We start from the raw sequence: 14,481 nt of genomic DNA, 5'->3' as shown, positions 1-14,481 counted from the left end.
TTTGACATGTTGCTATGACATATCAAAAACTTTTTCAATGTTTTTACTCACCCTTTAAATGAGTTTAACAGGATTAGAAAATCATGGCTGATTTCTTCCAAAAACAGCGCCACACCGTTTCTCAGGTAGTGATTGGTATTGCAGCTCAGCTCCATTTACTGCAAAGGAAGTGAGCTGTGATAACAAATGCAACCCATGTACAGGTGTGTTATGTTTTTTTTAAGAAGAAAATAGCAGTGATTTTCTAATTCTGTACAACCCCTTTAAGAGCTCTGATAAAGTAACTAATACACAATGCTGTGAGCCAGGGATGGATCCATTCCTAATCTGATTACTTGGCTCTCGAGTATGTTCACGGTGAAGCAATGCTTGGCTACAGCCCGGAGCTCCGCTGCTCAGCAGTGCATTCAATGCCAAGGTTTGGATGTAAACACAGCCTGTAACATGCTAATAAAAGGTAATATTTAAGCAATGTATATTACTACTGCACAAAGGTCACTGCACTCAAAATGACAGCTCTGCGATTGGACGGGACAAGCAGCCAGTAAGCGAGAAAAACCTTTGGGCTGTTGTTATGCACAAGAATTAAACCTACAATAAGTTGGTGATGAGAGAGGAGCACGTCAAGATCTGTCGTATGCAGAATGTCCATTGCCTTCTTGCCAAGTATACGATGCCAGCTCCCAGTCCTCCTGATTCTTGTCCAAGGAGTCTTCATAGTCGTCTTCATCTTGTTTTTCAGCTTCGAAGACCCTTCCAGCCATTTTGATACTTCCAATGCGACTACAACAGCAGGAGATGATGACCTGGACGCAATCTTCCCTCTCTTCAAGGATGTCCATGTCATGTTGTTCGCTGGGCTAGGTCTCATGCTGTCCTTTCTAAAACTTTATGGCTTTGGTGGGATTGCTTTCAACTTTTTGATTGCCAATTTCGCCATTCAGTGGTCCATGGTTGTTCAAGGCTTCTTCTACCATTTCAGACATGGGGTGATCCTCCTAAGGCTGAATAATGTGCTTGAGGCAGAGTTTGCCGCCGTTACGGCTCTTATCTCAGCTGGGGCTGTTTTGGGAAGGACCAGTCCTGTCCAGATGCTTCTGCTTTCAGCCATGGAAATCCCGCTCTTTGTAGTCAATGACTGGCTGGTCAATGAATATTTCCATATTATCGATGTAGGAGGCACAGTTGCCATCCACATCTTCTCATGTTATTTTGGCTTGGGTGTATCCCAAATTCTGTACCAACCATCTTTAAGAAGAGGACACGTGAAAGAGACCACAACCTCAAACTCTGATCTATTGTCCCTCCTAGGGACTATCTTTCTGTGGATCTTCTGGCCAAGCTTCAATTCTGTTTTGGCCAAGACTAAAGAAGCTCAACATAGGGCTATTGTGAATACTTTCCTGGCATTAAGTTCTGGCACAATTACTACCTTTGCCATGTCCAGCCTGATGGACAAACGTGGCAGGATAAGCCTGGCACATCTTCAAAATGCCTCCCTGGCTGGAGGAGTAGCTGTTGGGATTTCAGCAGACCTAATTAGCCCTGGAGGGGCATTTAGCATTGGGTGCTTAGCCTCTGTAGCCTGCACCCTTGGCTTTCAATACTTAAGTCCTTTCTTGGCTAAAAAGATGAAGGTTCAAGACCAATGTGGAATCCATAATCTGCATGGCCTGCCTGGTATCATAGGCACTGTCGGGAGTATCGTGGTCATATTGCTGGGACCTGTTGATAATTATGGTTTAAGTCTACATGAGAACCTGTACAGCAGTAGTCAGGGGGGACAACATCCTATTTTTGGGGTTTTCAGACGTGGGGAAAGCTGGACCACACAGAGTCAGGCCCTGCAGCAGGCTGCAGCCCTTGGAGTAACATTTGGGGTATCACTATTTGGCGGTTATATAACCGGATTATTGATGAGATTGCCTTGTTTTGTTCATCCCTCTAAGGATGACTTTTTTGATGACCAATTGTATTTCCAAATCCCTGAAGACACAGGAAATAAGTGGATTTCAAAGGATGAACACCAGAAGCACATGCTGATACCACTTAAGCATGTATAATATTGACATTGATCCTGCTGGACTCATTATTGTTGCTTTTATAGAATCGTTAGAGCATCCTGAATCTCAGCTTCCTGGTCCAGCTCAGATCTATGCTGTTGATTTAGTAGACCTTCAGAAATTGACCTCGGATGATGATTGTTCCCTATGTATTAATGCTGTTAGGTTCCAGCATATAGCATCATAGATCTCAGCTTCTGCACTTTTGCAGGTATGACTTTTTCGTGCGTGAGAATTGCTGTGACTTCAAAGTAGCATGTAGCAAGAAGTTAAGATTAAAGGGATTGTCCAAGTGTGGCACAAAGGTCTGTGAATCCTCACATAGTACAATGCTCGCTGTCAAGATTCTCCCGCAGTCATGTGATTGCAATTATGCATACTCCCGGCCACATTCCGACTCGAAGTACTCTGCTTCATTAATACTAGTGAACTGAGTGAGGCCACGCATGTCTAGTCAGAATGTGGCTGGGAGTATGCATATTGCAAACTTGCAGTCAACTGGCCACCAAGTCTTGCCGCTGGCATCGGAGAATCCTGACAGCGCGCACTGTGCAAGCTGTGAGGATTCACAAGTCTGCAGTCACAGAGTGACTGCAGACTTTCATGTTAAATCTGAACAACACCTTTAATAATGGTGGGTCTTCGGGTGGTTCTAACGAGTCTAAATATATGTGTATCATTTTGGTATATATAGTAAGCAGATGTACATTCCATTAACTCTGTAATGTGCCTTATTACCCAACTCTGCTGCTTCACTTCCCTTTTATTCTAAAACTTGCAGAAAAATCTCCAGCTTTTCTCTGGAAACAGTCAGTCAACAAACTTCTGGTAATGGCATACATTGGCAGTCGTTATTCTATTTTTTGATGGTTTCCATGCATATATACTAATAGTGGTAGTGCAGTTTTAGGAGTGTACGAAATGTGTTATGTTATTCATTGCTCACAATATTAGGACAACAGGCAGTCCCCGGGTTACAAACTAGATACGTTCTGTAGCTTTGTTCGCAATCTGAATTTGTATGCAAATTGGAAAAGGGTTGTAAAAAATAAAACAACAATACCTCATTGCTGACCTCTACAGCCGCCGCGCTGCCATCATCTTTCTGACCTCTTCACTATAGGCGAGGACTTCTGGTCGTGTCCAAGCCTCGGAGGTCACTGCATGTCAAAGTCACAGCAAACGTCTGGACATCATGACCTTACGACATACAGTGACCTCCGAGGCCTGGACATGGCTGGAAGTCCTGGCCTATAGTGAAGAAGCTGGAGATGGGGCGTGCAATGGAAAAAGGAAGACGTCCAGACAGCGTGCAGCGGGGCAGCCGGAGAGGTGAGCGATTAGGTCAGTATTTTTTTTTTTTTTTTAAACATCTTACATTTGTAACTAGGAGACGTTTGTAAGTCAGGGACTGGCTGCTTTCCAAAGTGTTCTATAGAGACATTAATCATGTACACCCATTTTTTACTTTTTCATACATAGTGCAGGGTTAAAGGGACTGTCAGCACAGAATGACTGTTCAAACCAAGCACAGGCGCTCGGTGTATCACGGCGCGGCCAAACATTTAAGTGCACCTTCCCACCTACTTGTGGAGGAGGTGGCGATAGAGGGAAAACAAGCAGGTGGGAAGGTGTATTTCAACGTTTGGCCCCACCATGATGCACTGAACGACTGTGCTGGGTTTGAACAGTCATTCTGTGCTGACTAAATACCTTTAATATCTTAGGAAACCATAATTACATGATCTATACTATATTACATAATCTTTTATATTTTAGAACGCACATACAGTTGTCAAATCATATTTTTCCACACATAAGGCATGTGCTAACTATCCCTCAGTAACAGGAATAGCTACAGTGCCCCCCATACCTATCCCATCAAGGAGAGAGCCCCCACAGTATTGACAGCCAGCACCCCCATTAGACTTACTACAACTGTAACAGAGATTGCTATAATGCCCCCATAAGACTCCGAACCGATAGTCATCCCATCTGTAGTGTCCCCCATAAAGAATGGTCAAGGTCTCTGTAAAAGGGCAGCCAAAGTACTCCCCCCAAACTATGGCTTTGTACAGTGCCCCTATAGAGTAAAGACATCCGATTCTGTAGTGGCCCCATAATAGTAAGTATTCCCATATCAATGATACACATGTAGCCCCTATAACAATATCCCCATCTTGTACCTCCATAATAAGACCTAGCCCCAGTGACTGGCTTTGTGGGACATGTCTCCTTATTTTAGGGGTCTCCAATATTTTCTGTAATATCAGGCAAAAGTGCACATATATTCTGATAAATACGGTACTTCTTGTAAGCATCTATTATACAAAGTGACTGTAATCTGTTATGTGATTGTAGTGTAATGTTCTATATCTGTTATTATGTGATATAATATACAAAACTGTATTCTGTTGTAATAATATGTGACCTAAGATAATTCTTCTTGTCTTTCATCTCCTCCAGACATAAGTCCATTATAGTCACCACAGAAACATTCCCACTTTCCGCACATTCACTTTTGGAACAGACATGATAAATTTCCATGTATTTGATGTAACACAATACCTTGTGTATAACTGGATGACCCGCCAGGAAAAGTCAGCCCCGATCCGCACTCATGTGAACAATAGGGGGAGCCCCCCAGCTTTCCACGGTCCCTGAACAGTCATAACCTTGTTACAGAGTCAGGGTCATGGTACTGTCAGACTATAGGCCATTCAGGGTCTGTGGAGAGCTGGGTGGACAGAGTAATGGCTGCATGGCCACTTTCACTGCATAGACCCCTCTAGTTATTTTCCATGCTTTGCTCTAGTTACAGATTAACCTGTGGTTATCTAAACATATCTACTTCCATCCTGCAGCTTTATGATGCCAGAGATAACGCTGCTGTTGCTTTAACACAAACAGATGACAGAGAAAGTGTCCAAGTGTCAAATCAGAGTAAGGTCACGTCACCCGAGATCACACGGAGATAGTACATATGTATTGGGCACATATGGGGATAATGGTGCGGCATTACATTTTGTTTCATGGGACCAAAATGACAGACAGACATGGCCTCCATGTTAGTATGACCACCTTACAGCTCCCACAAGGGTAGTCACCTCATATCCTAAATGGCCAATGTATCCAATCATGGTGCCATCATTGCTACCTAACAATCCAGGTTAGCCTAGCAGGGGTGATAATATTGGTTATCATCCAGCGGTGATTGAATACGGAGAAAAGTCCCACAAGGTGGCAATTCAGCGACTTAAATCTGTCAGCAGGTTTTTGCTACCTAATCTGAAAGCTGCATGATGTTGGCAAAGAGAAGCTGAATCCAATGATGTATCCCTTAGATTACTGGGTGCAGCAGTTCTGACACAATCAGAGCTTGTAGATTTAGAATGAAGCAGAGCTGAGGAAGCTAACCCCGCCCACACCAGACTCTGTATATACAATATGCATAGACAGTGAGGTGCTTATCACAGGAGGGGGCGTGTGGGAGCAAGACTCACTGGACCAGCTAGTCACAGCAATGATAAGCTACTGGTGCTAAAACAATCATTGTAGGCAAACAAAACCTAGGAGCTTGATAAGAGAGGCACTGTCTTTAGATTACATAGCAAAAACCTGCTGACATATTCCCTTTAAAGGGGTTACCCAGTGACAAGTTATCACCTATCCAGAGGATAGATGATAACTTAATGATCAGTAGGGGCCGACCACTGGGACATGCATCGACCAGAAGAATGGCGCACTTTTATCCCCATTAGTCCGGCGCTCCATTCATTCCACGTGGGGCTGCCCAGCACTGCACTCCGCTTCTTCTGGCAGCCCCATAGAGAATGAATGGAGAGACAGCCGAGCATCAGACATTCCGCTCCATTCTGTAACGAGGATTCTGCAGGTCCCAGCGGTTGGAGCCCTCATCGATGAGCAAGTAGTCAACTATCCTGTGGTTAGTTGAGAACTTTTCAATCCCTTTAAGGTGCCCACACACCTTAAATAGAGTTCAGGTTACAGCTCTCTCTCTCCAGTGCCCTCCCCTCCACCCATACACATTCAGTTTGGCGGAGCGTGCATGTGTTTTCAATAGTAAGACAGCTATTTTGGTGTCTTGTGTCCCACTGGAGCAAAAGACTCAATAATCAACATGCCCGAAATCATCCGGAGTCAGGCAGATGATTGGCGGGTTCGGTCAACATTAAAGCTAATGTGTACGCGTGGGCCCGTATATTTGCAGGTGCTCTGCCTTTTAAATCAATGGGACAATGTTCTAAGGGTCTATGGATCAAGGTTACTAACACCACCTCACTGCGTCAGCTTTGGCACAGCCCTGAGCAGCAACAGTACAGTAATATTACAGTAACAGTGTAATATTCAGGATTGTTGGAAAGCTGGATGACAACTCAGATCAAACATTCGTAAGATCTGATTTTGATCCTACACTGATAGCACCAACCACTCATCCATATCACCCAGCTTTCCACCGGTCGTCCCAGACTCCCTTCCCATTTCATCTCCCACACTGACCCCCGCCAACTATATATAGACCTTTATTTTTCCGCTTGTTTTTCTCAAAATTTCAGGCAGGTTTATGACGTCACCACCTCCTCTCCCGCTCTCTACATTTCCTCCTTCCTTCCCTCCCCTCCTGCATCATATCTTCCACATTTGCTCACTGACAACCAATAGGTTTATCTCCCATAAAAATCCCATAGGAGGGGGAGAGAAAACACGTGTGTCCCGAGACCGGGGGGGTGAGACCCTTACACAAGACAATGGTGCCAACCAAGAGGACAATGGATGGTGATGGGGCAGACCAGTTTTAGTGCCACAGGCAGATGCCTCGGTTGCAATTTGGATGAAGATTTTCCTTCTATTGCCATCAAGAGTGGAAAATACAAAGTACGATAACTAAAGGCGAGATTCACCTCCGCATCAGATTCCACCAGAAAGACTGAGAAATACCACCACTCCCTCGCACGCTACACTAATGTTACTGGTAAAATGATAGACACCATGAAAACAATAGGGTTCGATGTCCATCATGTGACGGATCCACCACTGTCTTTGTATTTCCTGTTCCTATAAAGGAAATAATCACACAAATCTGAACCCAAACAGATGTAGCAGAGCCAAGTTTGTAAAGTGGCATTGCCCTCTCTATCATTCAGCATCTGCACTTTTACACAGGACTGCTGGTTAACCTACTGTAAAAGGGTTATCGCATCTGATCAGCCCCTTAAAAAAAAAACAATGAATGTCAAAAACATCAGAGACAAGAATCTGAGCCAGATCATAAGAAAAAAGTGGTTTAAAGGCACAATGTGTCACTACATTTCTCCTGCAGTGATTTATAGGCAGGCCTCTGCACCTCTCACCAGTAAAACCAGTTCATTAGGGAGTTTCCATTACAGAGATGCCAATGATCAGCTCAGTCCCTTTAAATGACAAAGTCAACTCTGCTCCATCAGTTTTGCTACACTGTTAAATACGTAATTATTAAAGTGAGGTGCACAAACATTGGGTAGCAAAATTGGCAGTGGAACCAGAACAGTGCCTCTATAATTGTGGGGTCCTCGGAGATACAGGACAATGGCATTTTCTCCATCTTATATTAAATTACAATCTCTGCTCTGCTACATTTGTAGCTCTGGCTAGCTTTACCACTTTTGACTGCAGGTGACCCTACTACAGTTACATTATTCTTTTGCATATAAAAACACTTAAAATGGTGTCAGCCGTAAACATATCTAGCAATGGGTATTCCTGTCACTGTCTGGACTGAAGGAGTTAACACTTTGCATGACCCAGACGTGCAGTTACGCAAGGCTGACAATCCAGTTCCAATACTCCATATATAGAAGAGCTGCTCTGACAGGAATGAAATGAAAGGGGGTGACATGGAGACAGAATATAAATTTATAGACATTCCAGCGCTGTGTGTCCCCCCCTTGTTCCCCTGATCAGTAACATACAGCTGTCCCCGGGCTCACAAATAAAGCCACAATTACAGCATGTGAGACGCTCAAGCAGCGCTGCATGCCTGGCACATAGCTAGCATGGCAGTCACTGGCTGAGGGGAAAATGCTCCACCTGGTGGTAGAGCAGAGGTATCACACTGTCACAATATGTTCACATGCTGCATTTTCACTTGCGTTTTTTATTACTAGCATTCACTTGTGCAGCATGTGCATGAGATTTCCGAAATCTCATTATGCTGGTATATTATGCACCAGATACGCAGCAAAAATGCCATGTGTGAACATACCTCAAGTCCAATGGGGTGTGGGGTGCAGGGTGTATTAATGTTTGTGTGCCACATTTATAAAAGAGCCACTTTGGATACAGGGAGGAGGGGGCAGATTTCTAAACTGGGATCAAGCGGAGGGGTGGGGGGGGGACTCCCTCAATATTAATAAACTAAATTTAAGGTATAATATTTGTTAAATAATTTTAAAAAGCCACAGGCAGATATATTAACCGTATCTGCGTCCACTGAGCAGCCTTTACCGTCTGCACGGGCAGATACATTTTATGTGGAGTTGTGCTTTAATAAATGTTCTTACCTGGAAGGAAGATTTATCAAAAGCCCCTGGAAACTCCATCACAATATAACAGACACAAGGCAGTTTACATAAAAACATCTGTATTGGTTATCAACACTTTACACATTATAATCACACTTAGATGCCAAGACACAGATACCAGGTGAGAGAGGAGGATCCTGATGTGATAAAATATACAATACGTTAACATTTTCCACATCAAAATGGTTAGCACAAAGCGGGGCTGAAAGATTGCAGCAACTTTCCATCACATGACCCATGTAAACTAGCCTAAAATCAGCTAATCTATAGAAAAGGGGAGTGATCGCTGCCGCCCCCACGTGGCCATAAGTAGTATAACACTGAGGACACAAGCGAGCTAAAACAAATTGCTGCTACACTTCAGGGATGACCACGTTCATTTATCACTTCTGTGCACATAAGAGACCCAACCATAATCTGAATTTTCATAGAAAATCCAAAACCTATTGACTAGTCTTAGTGAAATCTGACTTTGTATTCATAGTAAACAGAGATCTATTCTCTGTGAGGCTATGTGCCCATGTTGCAGAAATGAAGCAGAAAATTTCTGCTTCATTTCTGCAAGTCCTCTCCCGGAAAAACGCATGCGGAATTCCGCACGCGTTTATCACGCGTTTTCCACATGCGGAATTGCCTTGCGTTTTTTATGCATTGCACAAAGGCAATTCCGCTTGCGGAAACGCAAAATTAATTGACATGCTGCGGATTTTTGAACGCAGCATAAACGCTGCGGAAAAATCCGCAGCATGGGCATAGAACTTGCGGAATCCCATTGGGGACCATGGGGTGCGGATTACCAAGCGTTTAACAAGCGTTTACGCTGCGGAAATTCCACATCAAAAACGCTTGTAATCCGCAACGTGGGCACGCAGCCTAAGAATTGCTCACATTGCCTTGAAACAACTGATGGAGGGGAAAAAAAAGAAAAAAAACACAATATAAAATAATAATATATGGGGGGCAAGAAGGGGCTGCTCTGAAGATCAGTGCAGCGCCCTCTAGCAGACTGAGTTATGTACAGCATATGACAGCGGCTTAGAAGGTGTTCTTTATTTTTGATGCCACTAAGGTGAGAATTTCTCCTAATTTCTTCTGCCAGTTCTTGATGTCCTTGGATTCACCGCACCACTGTTCTCCGTGCCGCGGCTCAGCGTTTTCACATCGTTTCCTGATATCCTCCTGTTGTTCCTAACGGGAGGATGGAAAAAATAAATATATATAAAATTTCTGGAATATAACCACAATTTCTTTCAGTCTGTTTGAGAACCCGATGTTCCCATGCCAGGTTAGAAAGTTCTCTCTGTGCTTGTTTTTCTATTGCTAAACTGGGTTCACATCAATCATTGTTGAAAAAAAACAGAGTACAGGGTCCGGCAGGTGTCAGCCAGTGTACTGGAAAAATGATAACATGTGCAACGACAGCGATCGAATCCATTCTCTGTATAGCAATGCTTAATGGACACCTATCAACACTAACAATAGGGGTGAGAGGTCTGCTGAGGACCAGGGCTACTGTCACACTGAATTATAGTGTACGGTGAACCCTACAGCTCCGTCCTAAAGTCAAGCCGGTCCCAATGTGTGTGTAGGAGCATGTAGAGCAGAATAAGATGAGATTGCACCTAGTATGCAACCAAATAGGTCTGCACAGGAGCTGTATACATAGAACGAGAGGACTGCAATAAAGCAAGCATGCGTGTCTCTGCACAGCCCCCTGGACCCAAGCTCTGCTTAATGCATTAAAAGATGTCCGGTCTCCTAATAAAAGTCTGCAGTCACTCTCTTATCATTGCAGATCTCTGAATTCTTAAAGCGTGCGCACCGCACACTGTCAGATTCTTTGGTGTTGCTGGTGAGAGCGGTCCGTCACGTGACCGCAAGTATGTGATTTGCATACTTCTAAACAAAAAGAGAAAATAGGATAAACACCCCCCCCCAAAAAAAAAAATCATATATATATATATATATATATATATATATATATATATATATATATATATATATATATATATATATATTCATTCAACAAAAAAATTACCCCTTTTAAAATTTGTAAACCTCTATTAGATAGATTCATTAAAAACACCCAAATAACACCACAAAACTATACATATGAAGAGGGGGAATAAGAGGATCCCCTCAGAGAACAGTTTGGCAGGAAGGGGAGAGGGCACCTAGAGTATCCCAGTAAGGGTATGTGCACACATTAAGTATTCGCTGAAGGAATTTCTGCATCTCTTAGCAAGAAAAACGTTGCTTAAAATAGGAGCATTTTTTGACGCAGATTTTTCCCCACTCATTAGTATGAGTGAAATCTGCAGCAAAATTGAAAATTCTGTAGATTTACAATACAGACCAAAAGTTTGGACACACCTTCTCATTTAAAGATTTTCTGTATTTTCTTGACTATGAAAATTGTACATTCACACTGAAGGCATCAAAACTATGAATTAACACATGTGAAATTATATACTTAACAAAAAAGTGTGAAACAACTGAAAATATGTCTTATATTCTAGGTTCTTCAAAGTAGCCACCTTTAGCTTTGATGACTGCTTTGCACACACTTGGCATTCTCTTGATGAGCTTCAAGACTCGCTCAACCCTAACCATAAACAAATTTCACCCATGTGAATACTTCAATACCCACCAACCAGAAGTTGATCACCATAGTGATAGGGAGGGAATGTAAAGGTGCCGTCATGGGTTCTGAAAAAACACATTACCGGTAAGTAATATACGTGTTTTTCTGTCACCCACGATGGCACGAGAGAATTACAGAGAACTAGGTATGTAAGGCAGGGACCACAGCCTGCAGAACCCTTCTCCCAAATGTGAGATCAGAGGAGGCAGAAAGGTCAAGTCTATAGTGATTATAGAAAGTGGATGGAGATGACCATGTGGCCGCCTTACACTCTCTAACAGAAGTTATGTCGCTTATCCATGTTATGTAAATAAAAGCTTATAACCTGACGTTAAATTCATCCATTGGTTTTATAAATTACTCTTTTGAAAGCTGAAACCCTCCCAAATTGGTTTAGGTTAAGAAAATAAATTGGCATCAATGCTGAAATATTGATCATTTAATGAACACAGAATGGTCAGATTTTGGCAAGACAAAAGTTTTGTCGCCTGGTCATATAATGCACCCAGTCCTAGTTTACATCCTCACCAGTGAATGACCAGTAAATGATCGGTTCATCCTCACCAGTAAATGATCGGTTAATTAGTGGGTGTGTATAAAAAGAAACCCAGCACCCCAGACCTTCACTTGAACTGCAACTTGAGCTCTGACAACATGCCAAAAATCCACCCTGCGACCAAAGCCTTGATTATTAAGAGGCTGAAGACCAGATCCACTGCAGAGGTGGCAGGCACCTTTAATGTGTCTCAGCGTCAAGTACAAAGAATTAAAAAAAGATTTGAAGAGACTGGAGATGTGTTTGACAAGCCCAGGTCCGGCAGACCCCACAAGACAACTGCTCAGGAGGAACGTTTGTTGGTTAGAAAATCCAAAGCAAGCCCCTCTTCCACTGCAGCAGAGCTCCAACAGGCCTGGTCACCTCAAGTCCCTGTGTCAACTAGAACAGTTTGTAGGATTCTGTCTCGAAATGGCCTCCATGGTCGAATCAGTGCCCAGAAGCCAGCACTAAACAAAAGGCAAATAAAAAAACGTGTGGCATTTGCAAAGTCCCACAGCCTGCTAAACAGATGGACGCTGGAAAAGTGTCAGAAGGTGGATTTCTCTGATGAATCTTCAGTAGAATTACACCACAGCCGCCGCAAATACTGCAGGAGACCTACTGGAGCCCGTATGGATCCAAAATACACCCAGAAAACAGTTACATTTGGTGGTGGAAAGATTATGGTCTGGGGTTACATTCAGTATGGGGGTGTGCGAAACATTTGCAAGGTGGAAGGCAATATCAATAGCCTAAAATATCAAGAAGTATTAGCTACTTCTTACATTCCAAATCATAAAAGGGGTCAAATTCTGCAGCAGGATGGTGCTCCATCTCATACATCCATCTCTACAACAAAGTTCCTCCAGGCAAAAAAGATCAAGGTGCTCAAGGACTGGCCAGCCCAGTCACCAGACATGAACATCATTGAGCATGTTTGGGATACGATGAAAGAGGAAGCTTGGAAGACAAAAACAAAGAATCTAGATGACCTCTGGGAGGCATGTAAGACTGCATTCTTTGCTATTCCTGATGACTTCATTAATAAATTGTATGAATCATTATTGAACCGCATGGATGCAGTCCTTCAAGCTCATGGAAGTCACACAAAATATTAAATATGACTCTAATAGCACCACAACTTCATTCACCAATGTTATGCAACATATATTTGTATTTTAAGATAATTATTTGTTTGAATATCACATTACTTTCTGTGGACGACAAAACTTTTGTCTTGCCAAAATCTGACCATTCTGTGTTCATTAAATGATCAATATTTCAGCATTGATGCCAAATTATATTCTTAACCCAAACCAAATTTGGGAGGGTTTCAGCTTTCAAAAGAGTAATTTATAAAACCAATGGATGAATTTAACATCAGGTTATAAGCTTTTATTTACATAACATGGATAAGCGACATAACTTCTGTCAGGGAGTGTACATATTTGCTCAATGGGCACGTCCGCTCTTGCTGCCCAGGAAGCAGCCATGCCCCGTGTAGAGTGGGTCTTCAGATTGTTAGGAGGATCTCTGCCTGATCCTGTATAGGCCATCGTGATGGCTTCTCGGATCCACCTTGACAGAGTGCCTTTTGAGACCATTGATCCCTTTCGGAAGCCCTAAAAGGAGACAAATAGAGCCCTAGCCTTCCTCCATGAGCTTGTGGATGCTAAATAATGTATAAGGCCTCCCCTGACATCCAAGGTATGAAATCTTTCCTCCTTGCTATTTTTTAGTTCAGGACAGATGGATGGTAGGGCTTTCTCCTGAGACATATGAAACTTAGATACAATCTTAGGTAGGAAAGCAGGGTCTGGTCTCAAAACTACCCTATCGTCTAGAACGAAGGTAAAAGGTGGATCTGCAGATAAAGCCTGTAACTCACTAACCCTCCGTGCTGATGTTAAGGCCCCAAGAAGTATTGTTTTTAGGGTAAGTAATTTTATGAACCCTGAGCTAAGGGGCTCAAAGGGAGAACTTGTTAACGCGTTTAGTACTAAGTTTAAATTCCAAGAAGGGACCCTTATTATAGGGGCTGGTTTGGCTCTACTGCATGCCCTCACGAACCTGGAAATCCATTTGTTACCGGCCAGATTATAATTATACAAGGCCCCTAAGGCAGAGTTTTGGACCTTTAGAGTGCTAACCGCTAGGCCTTTTTCCAGCCCTTTTTGAAGAAATTCCAAAATGGCCTTTATGGGACCCCCCCCCCCAGGGAGAATCCCTGAGATGACAAGAATTTCTTCCAGATTCTACTGTAAATTTTATAAGTGATTGGGTTTCCTACTACCTAGAGGAGTAGTAACTAGATTCGATGAGAATCCCAGACCCTCTAATAATGACCTCTCTAGTTCCAGGCCGCTAAGTGCAATCCTTTCACCTGAGGATGGAATATAGGACCTTGAGCAAGCAGGTCAGAAATCTCTGGAAGAATCCAGGGGTTCGTGATTGACATGCTCTTCAGCCAAAAGAACCATGGTCTCTTGGGCCAGAACGGGGCTATGAGGACCACTCGAGCCTGATCCTCCCGGTTCTTCCTCAACACTGTTGGAATTAGGCACGTTGGGGGAAAGGCATAGGCCAGACTGAAATCCAATCTGCACTGGAAGGCGTCTACTACTAGAGGATTTTCCGTGGGATTCCGTGAGCAGA

General features: G+C 43.1%; 1 protein-coding gene and 1 pseudogene across 1 annotated transcript in view; one reads left to right on the top strand and one right to left on the bottom strand.

Moving 5' to 3' along the window:
- The first annotated feature begins 482 nt into the window (after positions 1-482).
- LOC141272316 (ammonium transporter Rh type A pseudogene) lies at positions 483-4,503 on the top strand (annotated as a pseudogene).
- A 4,183-nt stretch (positions 4,504-8,686) lies between these two features.
- PRPF6 (pre-mRNA processing factor 6) overlaps positions 8,687-14,481 on the bottom strand; it is a 40,233-nt gene continuing 34,438 nt past the window's right edge. The window contains exon 21 of the mRNA XM_073682895.1: positions 8,687-9,832. Within this exon, the coding sequence (XP_073538996.1) occupies positions 9,680-9,832 (153 nt within the window). The 3' untranslated portion in view covers positions 8,687-9,679. The remainder of the gene's footprint in view (positions 9,833-14,481) is intronic.

Source organism: Phyllobates terribilis, unplaced genomic scaffold, assembly GCF_046119375.1.
Source record: "Phyllobates terribilis strain yellow unplaced genomic scaffold, ASM4611937v1 Scaffold_5__5_contigs__length_657084704, whole genome shotgun sequence".
In the NCBI taxonomy this organism is placed as follows: domain Eukaryota; kingdom Metazoa; phylum Chordata; class Amphibia; order Anura; family Dendrobatidae; genus Phyllobates; species Phyllobates terribilis.
The sequence above is the reverse complement of the archived record's forward strand: the minus strand, read 5'-3'. Positions and strand labels throughout refer to the sequence as shown.